Source organism: Lissotriton vulgaris, chromosome 11, assembly GCF_964263255.1.
Source record: "Lissotriton vulgaris chromosome 11, aLisVul1.2, whole genome shotgun sequence".
Taxonomy (NCBI): Eukaryota; Metazoa; Chordata; class Amphibia; order Caudata; family Salamandridae; genus Lissotriton; species Lissotriton vulgaris.
The window spans coordinates 266,020,643-266,038,649 of record NC_141699.1 but is presented as its reverse complement, the minus strand read 5'-3'; the positions used below and the strand labels follow the sequence as shown (position 1 = coordinate 266,038,649).

The 18,007-nt window shown below is 50.4% G+C and overlaps 1 protein-coding gene across 1 annotated transcript in view; it reads left to right on the top strand.

Moving 5' to 3' along the window:
- Positions 1-18,007, top strand: part of HORMAD2 (HORMA domain containing 2) — a 599,551-nt gene that overhangs the window by 288,845 nt on the left and 292,699 nt on the right. The window contains exon 3 of the mRNA XM_086943209.1: positions 15,267-15,303. Coding sequence (XP_086799335.1) covers positions 15,267-15,303 — 37 coding nt within the window. The remainder of the gene's footprint in view (positions 1-15,266; positions 15,304-18,007) is intronic.

The following is an 18,007-nucleotide window of genomic DNA, read 5'->3' as shown; positions in this document are numbered from 1 at the left end:
GCTGGCATACAGGGTAGATCACACGGCTACGGGTGACTGGGGCTTTCCTTTCATCATGTAGGACAAAAAGAAAATGGGCCCTTGCTAAGTCATACTGAGGTGGTCTTTGCGGAGTGGCATGAGGCCAATATATACTTGGACTGGGATGATAAATTCACAGCTGAGAACCCACTATGGTACGGTGCACAACTTAGGGAGGTGGGGAAATTGTAGGCCCTCTACTATGGGGACTAATAGGAATCGATCGCCTTGGGGATGTTTGGAGTGGGGGAACATATTTGACCTTCACTGACCTCAAGGCTGAATGTGACATGGGGTCTGGGAAGCAATACAAATACCTGCAACTGACACTCATACTGCATGTCATGTCCCGGAGGGGGAAATGCTTGAGGAGTCCTCACCATTTGAGGATCGCTACTGGACCCAATGCCAGCCAAGGCAGTCTCATTAATATACTGGAAAATACTGAACAACTCCCCCAACCTTCTCTGTTCATTGAGGGAAGCCTGCAAGGGAGACATTGGTCTTCTAGAGGACGATGACTGGGTAGAGGCCCTCCAGAGCCTGAGAGAAATAGCAGTGCAGGCTTGTTTTTGTCTCATACAACTACGCATATTGCACAGATCCTAATATTCTAGATCCTTGCTGCACCGCCTGGGTAGCTGTGTCTCAGACCTTGGAGCCAGGGGTTGTGGCTCGGTAGGCTTATTTTTCTGCATGCTTTGGGACTGTCTGGTGATCCCACAGTATTGGAAAGGGGTCACACAGGTCATGTCCGTGGTCACAGGCCTTGCGGTACCTCTTGACACTAGGTGGCTGGTTCTATACATAACGGGAAGAGACTTGGCCCTGGTTCGTTAAAATATGGTTGATATTGGCAGCTGTGGTAGCCAAACAAAATATTGCAAAAAAGTGGTGGGCGAGTGAACCCCTGGCCCTCATGGACTGGAAGAACGATTTTGATTGGTGTCAGCTTGAGGAACATGAAGTCTATAAGAGTCAGGCTGTCCTCAAAAGTATAAGACGATTTGGGGCAAATGGAGCCAATACAGAGAGGGCTTGGGGTGTGACAGGAGATGTGCCTGTGCGAGGCGCTGGTGTAGCGAATACTAAGTTTGTTCTCTGTTTTTTTAAATAATCCTCACTCTGACATTTTGGCAATCTGTTTTTTAAACTGTATCTTGGTGTAACTCACCCTGTTTGTTGCTCGGTCACCGCCCGTTCCACCACGGCTTGTGCCGCTTGCGTGGAGGGCGTTCCTGACCTTTGGCCCGGCCCCTGAGGGCGTCTCACTTCCACCAGAGGCGGGTCCGGTGCCTTTTTAGGCAGCACACCATTCTCCCGCGCAGCGGACGCGCCTGATATGTGAGGCGCTGGTGTAGCGAATACTAAGTTTGTTCTATGTTTTTTAAATAATCCTCACTCTGACATTTTGGCAATCTGTTTTTTTAAACTGTAACTTGGTGTAATTCACCCTGTTTGTTGCTCGGTAACCGCCCCGTTCCACCACGGCTTGTGCCGCTTGCGTGGAGGGCGTTCCTGACCTTTGGCCCGGCCCCTGAGGGCGTCTCACTTCCGCCAGAGGCGGGTCCGGTGCCATTTAGGCAGCACACCATTCTCCCGTGCAGCGGACGCGCCTGATATGCGAGGAGCTGGTGTAGCGAATACTAAGTTTGTTCTCTGTTTTTTATATAATCCTCACTCTGACATTTTGGCAATCTGTTTTTAAACTGTATGTTAGTGTAACTCACCCTGTTTGTTGCTCGGTCACCGCCCCGTTCCACCACGGCTTGTGCCGCTTGCGTGGAGGGCGTTCCTGACCTTTGGCCCGGCCCCTGAGGGCGTCTCACTTCCGCCAGAGGCGGGTCCGGTGCCTATTTAGGCAGCACACCATTCTCCCGCGCAGCCCCCTACGCACGTGAGGAGTTGATGGCCATCAGGAGTCATGCAAACTGTATGGCACATATGTGGCACCCTGGCTCCCTGTGCGCTCACTGCGACCGCTGTGGCTTCATGGCCTCATAGGTCCATTCGATGCCAATAGCTGAAGCCCAAGTGGTCAATAATTTCACAAAATTAAGCATAGTGAGCCTAAATTGCAGGTCGCTGGTGAAGCACCATGAAGATGTTTATGAGCTAATCACAGACTCTTCCCCCGACCTTTTGTTTCTGACAGAAACATGGATAACTGATGACACCCCAGTTGTCTTAACCCTGGCTTTACCCCCATGCTATTCGATATGTATCCAGAATAGACCCATAGGTAGGGGGGTGGCTTAACGGTAATTTTCTGAAGCAACTATAGCTGTACCCTGAACCCCACTAACATAGCTAATTGTGAGAGTGCGACTTTCAAGGTGAGGGTCTCTGACGCTTTCACTCTTACAGGTCTGCTGATGTACCGTCCTCCAGGGCCAGCGAGTGCCTTCCAGGACTCACTGGTATCAACTATTTCGGCACTAGCCCTTCAATCAGCAAACGTTACTGTGTTGGGGGATCTCAATCTTCATCTTGAACGCCATGACTGTCCCAGTATACTAAAATTTCTGGGAGACTTGGAGGCTTGTCAGTTGATCCAGCTAGTTAATGGGCCATCACATCAGGCAGGTCATCTTCTAGACCCTGGGTCCACAAATATCCACGAAATTACAACTACTACCCCTAGCCCCCTTAGTTGGACTGATCATTTCCCGGTTCTTATTTCTATTAAGATCCCAGCCGGTCATAGGGAAAAGCCCCCCCCTATTGTGGAGACGCCTGTGGAATAAACTTGATAATGCCACATTTGAAACCAGATTGAAAGCATCATGTCCAGTCTGTCCTAGTAATATTGATGAGGCCGACCTAGCCTATAGGGGATGGATAAAAGAGGCACTTGACCATTTCATTCCAATGAAACGGTCAAGGCCCAAGCGGGTGCAATCCCATCCGTGGTATTCTGAGGCACTTGCGGTAAAAAAAAGCAATGCAAGCTACTGGAGCACACCTGGAGGCGATCATATGATCATCTGGCCAAAACTAGCTTCAGATCTGCCACTAAAGAATACCATAGACTCATTAAGTCGACCAAATCAAAATACTATACTAATCTGATTAACTCTAGCACCAACCGTTCTAAAACTATCTTTGCCTTAGTGAAGGACCTGACTAAGGTTCCGGAGGGAACAGACAATTTGATAGTATCGGACGCACAGTGCGAAGAGTTATCATGTTTCTTCCTGGATAAAGTAAAAGGGATTTATAACTCCCTAAAGCCGGACGGACACACTATGACCGCTAGCTCTACCATAGGTACGGATGCCCTTCAATGCTCACTTCAAGTCTGCCATCGATTGAGCGGACGGTGATGGAATCTTTGGCCTTAAAGTTAAAGTCTGGCTCCCCGGAAGACCCCGTAAAACCTGAGTTGTTCAGAACTTTCCATGATTCCATCTTGCGGGAGGGGCTGACGCTGATCAACAACTCTTTTCAGTCAGCTACCATCCCTAAATCCTGGAAGCATGCTAAGGTAGTCCCTCGCTTAAAAAAAATAACATTGGACCCCGCCAGGCCAGATAGCTACAGACCTATTTCCCTACTACCTTACCTTGCTAAGATAGCGGAAGCCCATGTAAATTCCATCTCGACCACCTACTTGGAATCTAACGGAATATTGGACGAGTCCCAGAATGGTTTCCGTGCCAAGCACAGCATGGAATCTGCCTTATTGGCCGTTACGGAACACCTAAGGGAGGTGCAGGACCAGGGCGAGACCTCGTTTTTTGATTCTGCTGGACTTGGGTGCGGCCTTTGACACGGTCTCCCACAGGATCTTGCTTGAGCGACTGTGGGAGATCGGAGTTAGAGGGAGCGCCTTGGATTGGTTTGTGTCTTTTTTATCTGACCGTTCCTTCTAGATGCATGCTCCACAGCACTCGTCCAGCAGGCACTCTCTGGAGTGTGGGGTCCCGCAGGGCTCTGCACTTAGCCCCACATTGTTTAATGTGCATGTCCGCCCCTTGGCTGTGCTGGCTCGAGACCGTAAGATAAGGCTAATATCGTACGCTGACGATACACAGCTTATTTTTACCTGCTCCAAAAACACAGAGTTGGACCAAACCAAATTCCAAGAAGACATTCTGGCCATATCAAATTGGCTGTCCCAGAACTGTCTGCAGCTAAATTCCTCCAAAACTGAGGTACTTGTAATAGGCAAGCAAACTCAGAGATGGGACAGTCATTGGTGGCCTTCCTTATTGGGACCTCCACCTATCCCTAAGGAAGTAGTCAAAAACCTAGGGATGATGTTAGACAACTCACCCTCTCTGGAGACACATGCCAAAAAAGTGGCAGACACTTGCTATGGCCGCCGACGCTCCCTTAAACCCATTCTGGGCTTCTTCGAGCCTCTCACTCGTCAGGTTATAGTCCAGGCTTTAGTCTTATCCCATCTAGACTATTGTAATGCTCTTATGCTTGGCTCTAACCTGACAGTGATAAATAGGCTACAAAGAGCTCAGAATGCTGCCGCCCGTATTCTGTTTGCACTGCAAAAAACCTGTCATACCTCGCCGATTCTTAGACGCCTGCATTGGCTGCCAATTAAACAGCGCATCCAATTCAAAGTTTTGTGCATAACCCATAAAATTTTGGATAGCTCCGGTCCACAAATTCTGCAGGGACTCTGTGCTCTCTATGCCCCCACGCACGCCCTCCGCTCGGCGGATCTATTTATTTATTTTAACACTTATAGAGCGCGCAAATACCAATCGTTGTCCTGGCGCTGAAGTGGTCAAGTCAAGTCAAGTCAAATAATTTGTATAGCGCGCTACATACCCAGAGGGTCTCAAGGCGCTTGAAGACGGGTGGGGAATTACTTGTCGAATATCCACGTTTTAAGTTGTTTTCTGAATGCTAGGTGGTTCTGAGTAAGGCGAAGGTGAGTGGGAAGTGAATTCCAGGTTTTAGCTGCCAGGTAGGAGAAGGATCTACCTCCCATGGTGGTTTTGTTGATGCGGGGTACAGTGGCAAGGGCTTGGTTGGAGGATCGTAGCTGGCGGGGGGGGTGTAGAAGGACAGTCGTGAGTTGAGGCATTCGGGTCCGATTTCGTAGAGTGCTTTGTGTGCGTGGGTTAGGAGCCGGAAAGTAATCCTCTTATTGACGGGTAGCCAGTGGAGGTTTTTCAGGTGACCAGAGATGTGTTCTTTACGCGGGATGTCTAATATGAGCCTGGCTGAAGCGTTCTGGATGCGTTGGAGTTTTTTCTGGAGTTTTGCGGTGGTACCGGCGTAAAGGGTGTTTCCGTAGTCCAGTCGGCTCGTGACCAGAGCGTGGGTGACCGTTTTTCTAGTTTCGGTGGGGATCCAGCGAAATGTTTTTTTGAGCATGCGAAGAATGTTGAAGCAAGATGAAGAAACGGCGTTGACTTGCCTGTTCATCTAGAGAGAGGAATCCAGGATGACGCCCAGGTTCCGTGCGTGGTCCGTCGGGATGGGTGCTTTTCCAAGGGCCTCTGGCCACCAAGAGTCATCCCAGGCGGAGGGGGAGGTGCCTAGGATGAGGACTTCTGTTTTGTCTGAGTTCAGTTTCAGACGGCTGTGCTTCATCCATTCGGCTACTTCTTTCATTCCTTCATGCAGGTTGGTTTTGGCCGTGTTCGGGTCTTTGGTGAGTGAGAGGATCAGTTGAGTGTCGTCAGAATAGGAGATGATGTTGAGGTTGTGTTGGCGTGCGATGACCGCGAGGGGGCTCATGTATACGTTGAAGAGGGTGGGGCTGAGTGAAGATCCTTGTGGTACGCCGCAGATGACAATTCCCTGAGGTTCAGACTCCCGGGCTAGAGAGTAAAAAGCCATGTTTTAAGATTTTTCCTAAAGGCTAACAAGTTTGTGTTTAGTTTGAGGGTCAAAGGGAGGGAGTTCCATGCCTTTGCTGCTCCCCCCACAAAGCTCCTGCCTCCCCAGTTGTTTTAATCAGTCCCATAGTGGCAGACCTCAGTTGTCTCCCTGGTCTGTACCACTGGAAATGACCTTGAAGAAACACCGGGCCAAAACCATGCAGTGCCTTGAAGACAATACAGAGGGTTTTGAATAATCCCTCGCCAGGGTTTTGAATAATCCCTCACCAGTACAATTAAGATCCGGAGAAGTAGAGCTGGTGGTCGCTCCTTCAGGTACCTGGCCCCGAAGCAATGGAATTCGATCCCCCTAAAGGCTTGGGCTTCCACTAACCACATGCTTTTCCGTAAACAGATCAAAACCTGGTTGTTCTCTTCCATGTAAATCACTCCCACCTGCCTCGCAGTTACATCCTCTGACATGTCCACAAGCGCTGGGACGCCCCGTTGCTGGGGTAGCCATGCGCTATACAAAATAAATTAACATAACATAACAAATTAACATGTGTGGGAGGAAGGAGAAAGGCGACTTCCATTTGCATTGTTCTCCATGTTACCTTGTGCCTGCAGCCTTGTATAAGTGTAATACTAGATGATTTCATTGTTATCTGCCACGGAATGTGGTGGTATTCTCTTCATACTGACACGCTATGTGCATACCTAATGTTGTAATCATTAATGCATACTGAGCAATTGTTTAATAAAAAGACTATTTAAAAAAAACTAAATGTTGGTTTGCTCTAACTGACTGTTTTTTTAAATCTGAAAAGTGTAAGTTAGGGGCAGAGGCATTGTCACATTCAGAAACTCTTTCTGTTTTCATGCACAGCTTTTGTGTTATTTGGCTCTGTCTTTTTTAGGTCTCGCCTACGCAGCGCACATGCACTGCAAAGGAGAGAGACCTGTAGCCATCAACTCAGCTTTCCTTGCAAATACGTGCACACGTTACATTGCTTGCAATGGCAACGCATGAACGTCTGGCAATTTCCTTGCGGGAGCGCGCGTGCCATATGGTGACGGCATATGGTGGCACGTTTGCACAAGGGAATCTCGCAGTTTCCCTTCCCTGCTGCCGCGCGGGGCTCCCAGTTGTTTTTTAGAGGCTGCAGAGCTCACTTTTGAAAATTACCCCGTATATTTGTGGTCATGTGATCTTTTGAATTCCGGAAACAAAACCCTGCAAAAGGTACGTCTAGCATCATAAGAGTGAAGCGCCTCCCTGCCGGGGAACCCGTTGCCTAGAATGGCTGCCAAAACTCTACTGGTTTCTTTCTGTGTTACCGATATTTAAAATAGGACTGCGTTTCTAGGCCACAAGCTGTATACCGCATTAAAAATATGATGAACCGTTGAGGAGATGGAGTGGGCGTTTTTTGGACGGTTGGAGTGCTAATTGGGCAAGTGACAGTTCAGTCTCAGAGTTCATAATTAAGCGTAGAAAGTATATGAATAACCAAATGGTTTTGGTAATGGAGACAGCTTTGCTGCGCGAAACTTAACGGATCTACTGAGAGCTCTATAGGATTCTTTTTGCAATAAGTCTTTAGAGAGCTCTCAGGGCCTTAATGCGTGTGAACGGCTCTTGTCCTGCCTGTGGGGGCTTTGTGTGTGGGGTGAAGAATGTCTACAACTGAGGCGGATATGCTAGGGCTTGACTTGAAGTCTTCAAGCAGCACATAATCCAGAGGAGGTGAAATCGCTTCCCTAATGATACTTCTCTGCTGATTCCTAACTGTTTTCTAGAACCTCGGGTTAATTGCCAGAAAACAAACCGCCTACTGACACTACAACTGTTTGCTCCCTATCATGCCTCTCATCTCTTTTTTGGTTGTTTGTTGAGGGCCGTCGTTGGAATTCCCTTTACTTCGCTACAAGAGAAATCTCTCACATACTTAAGTAGCATCACCTACCTTGCACATCTGACTTAAGCTTTATTAAAGTCTGAAAATATAGACATATCTCTACTGTCATACTATAATATAACTATCAGAACCCACTGGTGCCCCACTGACCTACTGAAGCCCGCTCTTTCTCATTGATCCCCCACCCTGCCGAACCTTCTTCATTTAGAAGCCTGCTGAGCAGTGTTGGCACTGTGGTACTTCCAAATGGGTGAGCTTGAAGGGTCAAGTGTGTGTAGTATTTTTTGGTTCTGTTATGGCCTACAGGACTAACACTCACTCAAGGATCAGATGAGCCCTGTTGCTCAGATTTGATGTAATGTGAGTGTGCAGACTAATGTGTGGCTTAAGAATCTTGCAAAAAAAGGTTTTCTATTGTAGGCTTATATAGCGCTCGCTACTTCTCGAGAGGCATTGATATGCTTTGTGGGGGGCAACATGCCACTCAATGATCCCAGATTTAGTTTTCATTGTTAGTTGCAAGTGCTGCAGTTGAAGTATATTATGCAACATTAGTAGATTTGTTATACTGATTTCCAGTCTATGGCAAAAGTTATTTGTTAATTCCTATTGATGCAAATGGGAATGCCTACCCTACCATATTTCATTTAATGTTGGTAGTTATCTCCTTCCAGCACTGAATCATTTTTAGATTTGCTTGAAATCTTCTCTTCTGAGCCCAGCGACATCAAGAAAGTAAATGGAATCATTATAGCATTCCGTTTAAACTTCATCCTGCCCTATAAAAGCCTAAACGAGAGACTTTGGCATAGGAGAAGAATTCTCCATATTTAAAATAAAACGGAAGTTTTTGGCATTGACAGTTAAAAAGATAAAAATTCGTCAAAACAGTAAGATAGTAGGGCGTGGCTTGGCGGGCGAAGATGGCGGTCGCAGCCTTGTAGAGCTCCCGCCGGCCCGGACTTAATTTGATCATGTATCCTGACCCCCGAGCCCACTGTTGGTACCCAGTGATTGCTCTCGATCTGGTGAAGTCTCCTGTCTACTTTGGTGTGTCGATCCTGCATTTCTTCCCTTCCTGCGATCGGAGGGAGGCGGCGGCGAAGTGCGGCCTGGTGGCCGGCCGGAGACCGGGGTCCTCGAGTTTCGCGACGCCTGGCGGCAGTTGCGATCTGGCGGGTGCGGGTGGCATCCGCTACGCCGCCCTTGGCTCATCTCATTGGCTGCAATCGTCTGGAGGATTGGGACGGTGCCATCAGCTCCTACCCATCGGCTCTCCCCCTGTGTGACCAACGAGCGGAGGCGGTGAGGCGTGGCCCCGCGACAGTCTGGAGACGGAGGTCCTTGAGCCCCGAGGCGGCCGGTGACGGACTGGCGGACGGCAGTGGCATCCGATCTGCCCCTCCTGGCCTGGCCCGTTTGATGCTGCAGCCCACAGACCACGGACCCACAGCTTCTTCCACTTGTACTTTGGACGGCCGCTCGTGGGGACGAGTGCGGGTGCGGCCTGTCCCGCCTGGGTGACGCCGGGACCTCGGTTTTCGCGACGCCCGATCACGGTGGCCGGCCCGCATTCCTCTCTGGGGCCTCATCTGGGCCGTCCCGCCCAGGACTGGTGACAGTGTCCGAAGGTTCAGGGGTGGTGTCCGCCCTGCCTAGCGTGTGCCATGACCAGGGACAGGGGAGGTGGCCCGCCTAAACATGGCCCCATCGATAAATTCACCGGGCCGAGTGGTGGCGCCGGGGCGGCCGGTGGCAGCGGTGGCCCTGGGCCGGACAATGCGGCTATACTGGCGGCCATCACCCAGTCCCGAGACATGCTCGATGCCAAGATTGGAGCGGTTGGGGCGGATGTCACGCTCCTGCGCCAGGACCTCCGCAACGCGGTGGAGCGGATCGCTGGGGCTGAGACCCGTATCACGGAGACCGAGGCGGACATTAGTGGCCTAAAGAAGCGACTGGCGGAGGTGGAGAGCATCCAAAAGACATTGGCGGCCCGCGTGGAAGATGCAGAAGGGCGCGCACGGCGCAACAACCTCCGCTTCATTGGCTTTCCTGAGCGATGCGAGAAGGACAACATGGAGCGGTTCCTAACCGGGTGGCTGGAAAGCTGGCTCCCCGAAGGGGCACTGTCTACGTGCTTCGTGATTGAGAGGGCCCACAGGGCTCTGACCCAGCGGCCGCCGGAGGGCGAGCGCCCACGGCCTATTATCGCTCGCCTGCTGAACTATCATGACCGGGATGTTATCCTGCGGGAGGCGAGGAACAAGGGCTCACTCGCCTTCGAGAATCATACTATCATGATTTTCCCGGACTACACGAAGATGGTGCAGCAACAGAGGCAATCTTTCATGGACGCCAAGGCTAAGCTTAGGGGCCTCAAGCTCCAATACTCGCTTCTGTATCCGGCTCGCCTGCGAGTCATATATCAGTCTCGGACCCATTTCTTCGATTCGCCGGAGGAGGTGTTCCGCTGGACCGATGAGGCGGTGCGACTCAGGCCCCACGCCCAGCCGGGGCTGGACCCGGGCAGGTCCCAGGGATCGTCGCCGGAGCGGACGGATCGCCCGAACAGGAAGGGCCGCCATCGGAGGTCTCGCTCCAAGAAGAGATCGGCCTCCGCCAGTGCATCGCAGTCGGGTGGTACCAGGGACTCGGAGCACTCCGACGCGGGCAGCTGAACATTGCTGGGTTTACACGCACTTTGTATGCTGAATACTGAACTGCCCTGCTTTGGCTGGTGAGACTGTTTCATTCTGTCCTTGATGTACCAGTCGGTTCCCATGTGAAGATTCCAGTTATTGCCATGGGGACGCAGTGGGGCTCGGGGGGTACCGTTTGTGGGCCTCAGACCCTCACAGATGTGAGTGTTGTTGGGGGGGTGGTGTGAGTGTTATCGTGGGGTTGTTGGGATCCATTGGTATGGCGGGCCCTGGGTCCTCTGTTTTGGACCCGGGTCTCTCCATGCCGCGACAGATACTTCAATGTTTTCTGAGGTATTGGGGTGGTGGGTGTGGGGCGTGGGGGGGAGTTTTGGTGTTGCGCTTGTTGGGGGGGTTCCGGGTTGGGAAGGGGGCACTGAGTTTGCGGGCTGGGGGGGCGGGTCCACACATGTCTGAGGCTCTGATTTTTATCGGTTTGCGGGTTGCACCAGGGTGGGAGGGAGGGCCGGATTTTGGACTGTGTATTGACAATGGCTGATACTGCGCTTATGTCTCCCTCGAAGACCCTGCGGGTGGTGACATGGAATGTGCGGGGTATCCTAGATAAGATCAAGCGTGGGGCTGTGCTGCGGTGGGGGAAGAGGGAGATGGTGGATGTACTCCTGCTCCAGGAGACTCACATGCTGGGCTCCAAGGCCCTCAGCCTCCAGAGGTTCGGTTATCAACAGGTTTACCATGCTGGCTTTGCGAGGGGATCACGGGGGGTGGCCATATTGGTACATCGTAGGGTGGCCTATGTTCATGAGAAGCAATGGATTGATCCTCAGGGTAGGTTTGTCTTCATTCAAGGCCTACTGGGTTCCGAGCCGGTGGTCTTCGGAAGTGTTTACGCCCCTCCCCCCCTGCAATGGGCATTGTCTGAGCGGCTATTCGCGCTGTGGGACGAAATCCCCGAGGCCCTGACCATGGTGGGGGGTGATTGGAATGAGGTCATGGATGTGGGCCTGGACCGCCTGAGGCGAGTGCATGTAGTGTCTGACCCCCCCCCCCCCGCGGCTGCTCCCACCCGGTTGTGTGCGACTGTGCGTAGTCTGGGCTGGATTGATGTGTGGCGGCATTTTCATCCCGCAGTGCGGGCCTTCACGTATGTATCGGCGGTGCATGGGTCCTTCTCGAGGCTCGACTATTTGTTTGTACCGGGTGCCTGTCTGAGCCGCGTCAGGGATGCCGCGATACTCCCCAGGGGCCTCTCGGATCATTCCCCTGTCCTGGCCACCGTGACCCTCCCCTCTAAACGGCAACCCTTTCGATGGCGTATGTCCGCCTGGCAGCTGCAGCAGCCGGAATACGTGACGCATATACGCGAAGCGATCGATCACTTCTGGCGCGAGAACTTAGTGGGGGGTGTCGATGCCATTGTAGTGTGGGAGGCGCTGAAGCCTACGATACGGGGCATTGATATAACTTGGTGTGCGGCCGCTCGGCGGGAGCGTCGGGAAGCCATTGTGACTGCCGCGGCCCGCGTGGAGGAGCTAGAGCAGCGTGGTCGACTCGGGGGTGACGAGGGCGCCGTGCGACGGCTCCTGCAGGCCCAGCAGACGTATGCCTCGGTCCTATACGAGGAGGCCCGACAGGCGTGGCTCGCCACGCGCAGCAGGGTGTACCAGTGGGGCGATAAGTCCTGCACCATGTTACATAGGCTTTGCCAGGCGACCTTCCAACCCCTAGAACTGCCCGGCCTTGCGGCGGAGGACGGGTCGGTCATGACCGACCCGGGTCTGTTGGCGGCTAGCTTTGCCCGCTACTACGAGGCACAATACGCACCTCGTGACCCATTGGTGGAGGGCGAGATTGCCTCATACTTGGACGACCTACTCCCGCAGGCAGTCCCGGATGAGACTAGAACGGCCTTGGAGGCCCCGCTTACGTCCGAGGAACTTGGGGAGGCCCTTGGTCAGCTGAATACTGGGAAGGCGCCCGGCCCGAGCGGTTATCCTGCCGAATTTTATAAAAAGTTCCACGTCCAGCTGGGACCCCACTTTCGCAACGCTCTGGAGGCAGCGCGGACTAGGGGCGAGCTGCCACCTGACTGGCGCCACGCCGAGATCGTGGTCTTTTTAAAACCGGGCAGGGCGCCGGACCGGCACGACTCTTACAGGCCGATCTCCCTCCTCAACATCGAGGCCAAGATTTTGGCGAAAGCCCTGGCGAACCGCCTTCTACCCCACATCGCCGACCTGGTCCACCCTGACCAGGCCGGGTTCATGCCGCGCAGGGCCACCCGGCATAATATCCGGCGGGCACAGGCAGCGATCGACGCCATGGGTGCTAGGGATGAACAGGCCGCACTCCTTCTTGCGGACATGGACCGAGCCTTTGACTCGGTGAGTTGGGCGTATTTGTTCACCTTGCTGGCCCGCCTCAATCTAGGGCCTGTCTTCTTGTCCTATATTCGTCTCCTGTACACCAATGTTACGGCGTCGGTCCGTGTAGCCGGTGCGGTCTCTGGGCGCTTCCAAATCGGACGTGGCACTCGACAGGGTTGCCCGCTGTCCCCCTACTTGTTTGCCCTGGCCATGGAGCCCCTGGCGTCGCGGATCCGAATGGATGCCCATCTACGTGGCTTTGTCTGGAACGATAACCTAACAGATAGGATTGCACTCTATGCGGACGACGTCCTCCTGTTCCTCACTAATCTGCAGCGCTCGGGCCCCCGAGTTTTGGAGATCATGCGGGGGTTTGGCGAGGTCTCGGGGCTTCACCTTAATTTGTCTAAATCGACCCTGTGGATTCTTCATGGCGGAGTGGTTGCCGACCCTTGGGCCGCCGACTTGCGCGTGGCGACGGACGGCCTGAGGTATCTGGGGGTCTTCCTTTCGACCTCGCGAGCCGTGGCCTGGACACGCAGTGTCTTACCGGTATGGGACCGAGTCCGGACGGATGTCAAAACATGGTCCAGGATGCCCCTTACAATCTTTGGGAGGTCGGCCATCTTTAAGATGGTGGCGCTGCCGAGGCTGTTGTACCAACTCCAGAACTTCCCGCACCCTATTGGCATGGAGTGGTTCCGCCAGGTGAACTCTGTGCTGAGCCGCTTCCTGTGGGATGGCGGTGCAGCCAGGGTGGCCCTGAGGACGTGCTTTCTGTCCACATACTGTGGTGGCTTGGCCACATCCGACCTCCTCTCCTACTATCAGGCGTCCCACCTGCTTGTCCTTAATGACTGGTGGTACGGGGATAGGAGCGACCCGGCCTATGCCCTGGAGAGACATCTCATGGGAGATCGTACGCTCCACACCATTCTTTATTCGGCCCGTATGCGCCGTGGGTTGCCGTCGGTAACTAAAGTGGTCTTTGCAGTGTGGCGGCAGTCTCTGCGCCGCATGGGTTGGTGGGGCAAACTGACAGCTGAAACGCCGCTGTGGCACAATGGCATGCTCCCGGAACTGGCGGCTCTGGCCGGGTTTGAGGGTTGGGAGGCTATTGGAATTACACAACTGGGCCAGGTCGTATCGGGCACCACCCTCAAGTCCTTTGAGGACCTCCGTACGGAGTTCCAGATGCCTCACTCCCAGTTCTTCCGTTACCTCCAGCTGAGGCATGCCCTTGCCCCGAGCATCGCCGGTCTCGACTCCCTGCCCGAGTTCAGCCCAATTGAGGCGAAAGTATTTATGGGAGACTTGGGAGACAAGAAGGTCTCTAGGATTTATCAGTCCCTTGTTACTCACTGCTCCTCCACTCTCAGCTCCCTTCGGGAGGCGTGGGAGGTGGACGTGGGCGCCCTGGATGAGGACGATTGGAGGGAGGCGCTGGAGTCCCCGCGCGGCACCGCTGTTGCGGTTCGGCTCCGCCTGATACAGTTCAAATACCTGCATCGTGCCTATTATACACGTGAACGCTTGTGGAAGGCTGGTTTGATTGCGTCATCGGAGTGCCTGCGCTGTGGGGAAGTGCCTGGCTCCCTGCTGCATACGGTGTGGTCGTGTGGTCGCCTGGCTGGATTCTGGAGGGGCGTATGGAGTTGCCTGGCTGAGGTCCTGGGCTGGGATCTTCCTCGAACCCACCGACTAGGCCTGCTGCATATTATGGAAGGGGTTGGGGGTAACATGTATAAGCGCCATCTGTTGCTCCTGGGCCTGGTCGTGGCCAAGCGTGACCTGGCTCGGGCTTGGAAATCTGTGAGGGCCCCCCCCCTGTCTGCATGGAAGGCTGGGCTGGACTACTTTATGGGCCTTGAGAAACCGGTCTTTGAGGCGCGGGGCTGCCCGCGCAAACATTTCAAAATCTGGAAGCGGTGGGCCGACTACCGTGGCCTGTCCTTGGAACCCCCAGCGGAGCAGGAGGAGGACATTTGATCGCAGTGACATTTCTGGCCCGAATGGCAAAGCCCTGGTTGCATTATACCTGATTCTTCTATGTATACCGTCTTTATGTTGCCTCTGTACATGTGTGGTGGGGGGGGGTGTTGGGTAAGGGTGGGGGTGTAGTTGGGGTTGGGGTGGGCTGTTAGGGCATCTTTAAAGCTGAGCTTCATCGACATTTGCTTCATGGATTACCAAGTATGGCACCATTGCACTGATACTGTTGTGGGGATCTTGGTGTGTGAAGATACCACATTCTTAATACTCTTCTGCTCAATAAAAATTGGTTGTGAAAAAAAAAACAGTAAGATAGTAAAAACATGAGTGGAAAAAAAGTTGTACAGTACTTTTTAAAATGACTGTTGTAAAGTGTAGACAAGGTACTATTCACATTTTGCATGTGTAAGGCATCATATCAACTTGCATGTTAAAATCATGATTTTATTTCTATTTCAAATAACAAGAATGTATAGCATAAGTTTCTCCTAAAATGCTGTTTTGCAGGATTCAGGGGTCTTTTGACGCTCTGGAAAAGAAGTATGTAAGTATTATTTTTGTTGGATGTTATCACTCTGTTAGCAGGAACAGTTTCACATAGTGTGAGGTGAATTGCACAGTCTTCCTGAATGATGCTCCATTATTTCTCACTTAATAGTTAGTGGATGGGAATTGTCCTTGCCTGGTTCATCCAGTAAATGAGAGCATTTGGTATAACCTCTGATGCCTTTCGTGACTGAGAGATGCAAAATGTACTCCATTGAGCACTGCTGCACTGTTCAAACTTCTACTGTTATGAAAAGCCTGTGTAAGCTTATGACTGTCTTCACATTCTGATTTCCAAAATGCATTGGCCACAACTCCTTTTCCTTCCAAACACTTACTTGAAGTGTTGTCGACAGGAATATCATTGTTTTTATTGAAAATTGCATGGGCTTGTTGCTTTCTAAATATGTATATCCCTGAAAGTTGTGTTCCTAATACTTGAAAGGTTGGCACTGCTATTCCCACAGTCTTGTACATTGCTTTGTATTCCTGGCAGGTGTTTAGCCCAAAACCGGTTCTCTCTATTTCTTGAAATACAAGATCCTTGACTTCCTTACACATTATGACAAAGATCTCTAAAATAACTCCAGTTTCAACCACCAAGTTATTCTTTTCCTTCAAACATTGAGCCATGGGAACCTAATTTGTTGACTTGCTTTGGGTGCATGAATTGTGAACCCTAGTCTTGAAATGCAAAATGTTTGTCAGGGCAGTCCTAAGATATAAACGGGAAGGAGATTAACAGCAAAACACAAGGATACTCATTTGAAACCACATTAATAATAAAAATCCCATATCTAGAGGTCGAGATCTGTTGGCCATCTTTTAGTTGACAAGAGTCTTTTTTTAAGTCTTAGAAATACTTTATTGATCATAGTTATATGAAATATAAGATAATAAACATTCTGTAATGAACAACAGAATTGTGCTTTAACATAGAAGATAATGTAAAATATAGCATTATATTTCGAATAATACATGTAGACCTATGAATGACTCAAAACAGTAACAAAAGCAATGTACTCAAAAATCCATGTATGATCAATAAGGAATTTGGAAAAAGAAAGTAACAAGGAAAGAAAAGAGAATAAAAACAAAAAGGAATGAATAGTGGGAAATTAATTAAAAATTAGAGATTTTAAGTGAAGCATATTTAATAATAAACGAGGGACAATATATAGAAAACAACAATCCAATTCCCAATTATTTATTTATTTTGTTATAGAACTCCTACAGAGGTCCACAAAAACACACCATCAGATAAAAAAATAAACAAACTATACATACAATACAAAATTCTTCCTTATACTCCCAGTGATCTTAGCTCCGGCATTCTTGATCCCAGTTCCCATTGTCTCTGGGCCGTTCTGCCTCCTATGTCAGACCTGATCTGATATGGGTTGGCCCTATAATGGAGAGAGGCACTTGGTAGAGATCTACTCAGAATTAGCTCTTTAACGGTGTAGGTCAGGAAATAGACCAATATTTTCCTGGGCCCTTTACGATCTTGGTGTATTCTAAAAGGGTCTCTATGAACTCTCTGGACCTCCGCTTCAAGGTCTATATCCGGGCGGTCTTTCAATGCCCCCTCCCTTAGGAGTCTGCAGACAAAACTTTTATATGCCCTACTTCCTCTCCTTCAGGAATCTTCAAAATGCGGATATTGTTACTTCTCGAATGGGTTTCCAGTTTTTCCATATCCATCATTAAAGCCTTGTTCTGAGCTAAGATCACTGGGAGCAAAAGTACAGATGAAGTTTCCAGCCTTAAGGTTATGTGGAATAACAAAACTTTCACCTATAACCAGCCGGAGGAGGTAGATGAACTGCTTCAGAAAATGAGGGAGTAGGTAAGGGAGTAGATTAGTCAAGATCCAATTTAGTGACTCAAAGATTTAGGATAAATATAAAATCTGTACATTAAACTGTACGATGTATATAAAAGGAAAGGAGGAAGGGGAAAAAAAAGAAAAAAAATACTCACACATAATAATGGGGCTTGCACATCTCACCCGAGGGAGTTAAATAAAATATAAAACAAAGGAAAAGGAAGGGAAAGGGAAAGGGGAAAGAAGAAAAAAAAAGAAAAATGAAAAAAAAAATCTTTTTTTCAAGGGGAGAAGGCAGGTAAGGAGGGAAGTATTAAAAAAAATACACCAACTTACACTAACTTACACTAATTCACGCTGATGATAGCAGATATTGCTAACGAGGCAAGGGACAAGTAGGTAGATATGGTGCTGTAAGGTGGAGAGCTCCATAGGGGCAGGACAAACGCACAAGTTGAAGGGAGGGTTCCTTGGGGGAGGGAGGGGGGAGGGGAGGGGGGGAGGGGAGGGGGGGGGGGAAGAAAAAAGTCCTCATTTTTAAACAGAAACTCTAAAATTAACATTTACATATATAGACAAATACGGATATATAAGTATTTATATGGATATTCAGACAATACCCTGGAGATTAATCGGGAGAATAAAATTTGGCCATGGCAGTAAATCCCCATACAAGCAGTAAGATTATCTCCTGGAATCTTAACGGAATAGGAAGCTTCAAGAAACAACCGAGAATATGTAACTTTCTAAAGAATCTCAAAGCCAGCATATATTTACTTCAGGAGACACATCTTGAAGAAAAAGAGTGTAAAAAGGTTTTCGAGAAAAGGCACTGGGTTCAGGATATGCTATGCTCAAGGCAAAAGGGAATATC